General features: G+C 44.5%; 1 protein-coding gene across 1 annotated transcript in view; it reads right to left on the bottom strand.

Moving 5' to 3' along the window:
- Positions 1-6,019, bottom strand: part of LOC118407453 (acetyl-CoA carboxylase-like) — a 46,970-nt gene that overhangs the window by 27,579 nt on the left and 13,372 nt on the right. The window contains exons 17-24 of the mRNA XM_035807928.1: positions 5,696-5,766; positions 5,082-5,222; positions 4,605-4,733; positions 4,030-4,189; positions 3,553-3,630; positions 3,063-3,251; positions 2,290-2,479; positions 800-888 (exon numbers count right to left, since the gene is read on the bottom strand). Of these exons, the coding sequence (XP_035663821.1) occupies positions 800-888; positions 2,290-2,479; positions 3,063-3,251; positions 3,553-3,630; positions 4,030-4,189; positions 4,605-4,733; positions 5,082-5,222; positions 5,696-5,766 (1,047 nt within the window). The remainder of the gene's footprint in view (positions 1-799; positions 889-2,289; positions 2,480-3,062; positions 3,252-3,552; positions 3,631-4,029; positions 4,190-4,604; positions 4,734-5,081; positions 5,223-5,695; positions 5,767-6,019) is intronic.

Genomic DNA, 6,019 nt, shown 5'->3' with positions numbered 1-6,019 from the left:
GGTACCAAAAGACAAAAAACATTTCATGTTAACACTGGCTCATATAATTTGCATATAGTTTTCACATTGCATTTCAATTCATGCTAACATGCAATTTTATATGCACCATCCCCCCTCCCCTTCAAAAAAAAAATTCTAGTGCACATAGTATGGAAAGATGAATTCAGGTCCGGACTTAAAGTCTGGACCTGAACCTGAACTGCTGGACCTGAATCCGGACCTGAACCTGAATATGAGTTTAGGTACGCACCACTACTCGCACATGTACAGCACAATCACTAACTGGTTCATCTTAGACACCTGGGGTTAAACATCAAGTACCGGTACTGCAAGCCTAGCCATAACCCTAACGCTAACCCTAACCCTTGCACGGGTGGTCAATCAACATGATCACTAACTGGTTCATCTTAGACACCTGCAAGTAAAGACTAATGAAGTCGTCATGAGCAAATAGTTTGGCTGACTCTGGTGGTACAGACACATGGAACGAGCCAGTGGCTGCATCTACACCATCTCCAAATGGCAGTTGCTCTAAGGAACTCTTGGTTGGAGTGTGTTCAGAAGCACATCACAGTGTGCGGCCTTGCCAGTGTGAACCTACTGCACTGTGAGAGCTGCTTGGAAGCACGGTGTGAAGATTAGCCAACTCCTGCCCTGGCATATGATGATGCACCCGTGTCAAGATCTCCTTGGTCTGTCTATCACAACCTCTGTTGCCCAATATGTATAACTGCGGGGATAAATGATGGATAGGTTTAAAGCAAACCACCAGGCCAGCTTGCCTACAGCAGTGCCTCACCTGTGAGTGGGTGAAGATGTTGGCCAGAACTTCCTCCATGTTGTCTTTGTTCTTCTCCCTCAGTAGAGCCACGCACTTGTCATACGAACCTGCACATAAACACACGCACACACAAATGTCATGATGTTATAACGATTCAACAAAATCTGCAAAGAATTCCAACGACTACTGTGTGAAGAAATTCCATGTCATTGATCAGATCAATTAATAATTTTAAGACTAAGACAGTAAGAGACTTGGAGTAGCAACCTGGGCATGATGTAGTAATAAATTGATACTAATTAATATTCTGTATTTTCCAAAAATATTGCACAAAGCTACACACATGCAATTGACAAGATTACTTTACAGTTGTTGAACATGGAATCTGTCTTAAGTAAGCCCTTTACAGATGACAGTATCAAAGAGCCTAAGAAACAAGACTGTTTACTATGTTGGGACAGGAACTGTGTAGACTAAAGAAACAAACTACCTCCCTACCATGTTAGAACATGGACTATGTCTTATTGGACACCCTAAGAAGAATACCAAACACACTAGCTCCTTACATATACTTAAGCCCCTTACGATGTTACAACATGGACTATATCTTACGATGCATCCTCAGAAGACTAAAAACATAGTACTTAGTCTAGTTCCTTATGATGTTGGAACTGGACTTCACCTTAAGGTACACCCTAAGAGGACTAAGTAAGAAACATGCTTAGTTAGTACCCTTGGAAGACAGTGTCTTCAACAGACTAAGAAACACACTTATCTCCTCACCATGCTGAAACTGGGACTCCATCCTGAGGTCTGAGGTACATCCTAAGGAGATCCTATAAGCAGCTTAAGAAACACATGTACTATCTCCTCACCATGTTGAAACTGAGACTCCGTCTTCAGGTACATCCTGAGTAGATCCTGCACAACCGTCTTGGTGTGGCCGCGGATCCTGCTGGTTCACTCTCAAACCTAACCCAGCTCCAATAGAAGCCTAAGAAACACATGTACTATCTCCTCACCATGTTGAAACTGAGACTCCGTCTTGAGGTACATCCTGAGCAGGTCCTGTACGACCGTCTTGGTGTGGCCGCGGATCCAGCTGGTTCACTCTCAAACCTAACCCAGCTCCAATAGAAGCCTAAGAAACACACTCACCATGCTGGAACTGAGACTCTGTCTTGAGGTACATCTTAAGCAGATCTTGTACGACCGTCTTGGTGTGTCCCCGGATCCCGCTGGTTCACTCTCAAACCTAACCCAGCTCCAATAGAAGCCTAAGAAACTATCTCCTCACCATGTTGGAACTGTGACTCCGTCTTGAGGTACATCTTAAGGAGATCCTGCATGACCGTCTTGGTGTGCCCCCGGATCCCGCTGGTTCACTCTCAAACCTAACCCAGCTCCAATAGAAGCCTAAGAAACACATGTACATTGTACAATCTTCCCGCTGGTTCACTCTCAAACCTAACCCAGCTCCAATAGAACCTTAAGAGCTATCTCCTTACCATGTTGGAACTGAGACTCCGTCTTGAGGTACATCTTAAGGAGATCCTGTACGACAGTCTTGGTGTGTCCCCGGATCCCGCTGCGGTACCTCTGCACCAGCTGCACGATCGTCTGCGTGTTCAGGAAGAAGTTGTCTCTCTCCGCGCGCTTCTGCAGGGTGGCTGCGTGGCTGTCAATCACTGTCGCAATCTGTCAGGGGAGAACAGACACGACTGTCAATCACTGTCGCAATCTGTCAGAACAAACAAGGCTGTCAATCACTGTCGCTATCACTGTCGCGACCTGTCAGAACAAACATGGCTGTCAATCACTGTCGCTATCACTGTCGCGACCTGTCAGAACAAACATGGCTGTCAATCACTGTCGCGATCTGTTGGGAGACAACAAACACGACTGTCAATTACTCGGTAACATTGGACATTTTGTGCTACATCAACATACCAGAGGCTGTGGATGAACTGATTACACCATTATACACAGTAGAGGAGCAGTTTGACTGTTGAAAAGGTAAAATCATCATTATGACATTTTGAGTTGCCTTTACCATTGCTTATGGTTAGTTACCTGTACAGGGACCCTGATACTTTGATTTTCCTTTACCTGAGAATTTCACTTTTCATTCACCTGCTGACTTGGGTTTGAACTGGCCGAGTACGGTTGTGATGTTGGAGGCGTAAGTGGACAGGTGTTTCCTGATCGCCCGCTCCACCTGTACAGGGATACTGACATACTTTCACTTTTCTTTACCTGAGACTTTCCCTTTTGTACTCACCTGCTGACTGGGGAACTGGCAGAGTACTGAGGTGATGTTGGAGGCGTAGGTGGACAGGTGTTTCCGTATTGCCCTCTCCACCTGTACGGGGATGCGGCCGGAGGTGGTGGAGATCACCTCCTGCAGTTCCAACAGCGGCAGCGTGGGGTCTCTCAGGCAACGCATCAGGGTCTCCACTGACTCCTTGGCCTGGGGAGAAAACAAAGGTTGTAGTACAGTAAAATCATTTACGTCTGCCAAATTTTTATTTTTGGATTCATGCTTAAAACAATTCTGTATTGCAGCACTTGAAGCCAAGGTTATTTGCTGGGCCATAAGGTTGCTTCAAAGAGGTCAAAATGAACATAAAATCCCGATGAATGTTTCATAATTTGCAGTGGATTATTTTCCATTCTACTTGTCTGTGGAGAGAATGCACCAGAGGTAGCAAGCTTGCCTACTCAGCCTACACAGCTAAATATAAAGTGTATTGATAGCAACACAGGCATACCTTCTGTTTGAAGTATGGGTTAGGCAGGCAGTACCCTCTCATCACATTCTCCAGCTTCTGTCTCGCATCCTGGAAAATCTGGACAGCAACAAACAGCATGATGAGTGAACAGTACTGATATCATGTAGAACATGAAGAAAAACACCTTCATATATTTGTCCTGCCCCCTTTTTCCTGGAATGGCCCATTTATAAAGAAAGAAACTCAAACAAATAAATGTTTATGCTGCCACAAAATCAGCAACAAAGTTGTGTTCAGCAGCCACAAGATTCTCAGCCTGTAATGGTTCAGAGTTCATACAAGGTCAGGGGGTAAAGGTTAGCGGACTCACCAGGTTGATTTTCTCCCCTTTAAGATCCACATTGTGATGAGTGGGGAAGCCTGTAGTGAAGACCTGTGCCTGCTGGACTCTACTGGGGTCATCTAAGGCTCAGGTCAGAGTTATAAAGGTCAGAGGGTAAAGGTTAGCGGACTCACCAGGTTGATTTTCTCCCCTTTGAGATCCACGTTGTGATGTGTGGGGAAGCCTGTAGTGAAGACCTGTGCCTGCTGAACTCTACTGGGGTCATCTAAGGCCAGGTTGGCTACCACGCTGCCTGGGCTCAGGATGGCTCCAGCTCGCTTCACAAAATGGACGCTAGAGTGAACAGAACAACAACACTTTTTAAACAAACAAATTACTAACAATACCTCAGGACAATTCTATGTCACAAAAAGGAAAGGCTAAAATATATACAGTACCTCTGAGAATGAAATTATTTATGGATTTTTCTTCATCTTTAGAAATAGAAAAAGGTCTTCATTAAAATCATTACAAACTAAGTAGAAACCACAGAAATACCACTGAGTGCCCCTCTTTCATTCATTTTCATAAGAGAAAGAGACAATAATCAAAGTAGTTGCTTAGCGTTGTAGCACTGCTTATAGTCACCATCCCTCATTGCTTGGCACCCCTTACCATCCGCTCTCAGTGACGGTGAGCCCTATGACTAACAGTTGTAGCTGGGTAAGGTTTGAGAATGAACCAGCACTAGAGTCTATTATAATCTTACCATCCACTCTCGGTGACGGTGAGCGCCATGACCATCTTCATGACCTCGATCTCGGCATAAGCCTGCCCGCTGAACACGTGACCTCCGTCCTCCACCAGGTAGTGGATCAGCTTCCCCGCTGAAGGAGACCTGGACAAGGACACGGCAATCTTCAGGAATGAGTATTTGCACCAAACTTTGAGGACACAATGACCTACATCTCCAATGACGAGGTGATTTTAAAAACAGTCTTGGGGAAAACTTCAAGGAACTAAGTACACACATGTAAATGCATAGAAGCCAGTAGAAGAAGAATGTGGCATATATAAGCCTATCAAACATTATATACTGCAAATTAGAATTTGGAAAAAAGTCTTCTTCTGTGTATTGGCAGTTCCATTTGCCTTTGTTCAACAACAGTTTTGGCTAAGACTGAACAACCTGAGCTGTAAGACAGCTGAATACATTGCATGTACAACAAATAAAATCAAAGCTCACCTCAGCACGGACGGGTCGTTTTCCTTCTCAAACACGATGGTCTTGTTGCCGATGACGACGCGGTAGCGATCCACCTCCTCCTTCATGTAGGTCGTGTAGCTGTTGCCGTCGAATGACAGGAGGAGACCACCATCACTCAACCTGGGGGGAACATTTAAAGCATGCTGTCATACGTTGGTAGGAGACCCCATTACTCAACCTGTGGAGAACATTTATTAAATTTTAATTAATGTGCCATTAAACATTGGGATGAGACCGCCATAAACCAATATGCATAAAAGATTCAGGGGGAGACCACTCAGTCACAACATGTGGAAGGGGGAACAAATTCAATGTTCAGCACTGAAGTAGCTGTTATACGACCAATTCTCTATTGTTCATCATCAGGGGTTATTCAGGAGGGAGAAGGTTAAAGTTCTTTGTTCATCCATTCTGTAAAGATCTACAAATTCATCTTTTCCACATAAGTATAGTGCATAGTAAAAGTCAAGTTCAGTCAGGGGTTCAGTCAGCAATTCAGGACCAGATATGAATACTAGTAAATGATTGTATTCAAAGCTCATAGCATATGAGGGGATCAGAAGAAACAACCAAACAAAACAAAAACACGCTACCTGTGCACGTCGACTTCGATGGTGGAGTCGTTCATCATAAGGAAGTAGGAGCTGGGGGACTGGCGGGTCACCTGGAGGGGAGGGGGGGGAAATGTAAGGCCTTCCTACACACATTTTTGTAAATTAATTTGCTGGTCCAGGGATGTGACCTGTGACATCAACATTATAACTAGTCTCCGTCTGAGGTAAGTATGCACCAGAGGTCAAGTCAAGTCTTTTCTTTATTCCTCCACTGGTACACACAGTTTCAGGGAGGGACTAGTCATAGTTCAGTTCTCTTCCCAGCCATTTCTTTTCAAATTAATGTTTTCTTAATCTTTCAAG

The sequence above is a fragment of the Branchiostoma floridae genome, unplaced genomic scaffold (assembly GCF_000003815.2).
Source record: "Branchiostoma floridae strain S238N-H82 unplaced genomic scaffold, Bfl_VNyyK Sc7u5tJ_1351, whole genome shotgun sequence".
NCBI lineage: Eukaryota > Metazoa > Chordata > Leptocardii > Amphioxiformes > Branchiostomatidae > Branchiostoma > Branchiostoma floridae.
The sequence above is the reverse complement of the archived record's forward strand: the minus strand, read 5'-3'. Positions and strand labels throughout refer to the sequence as shown.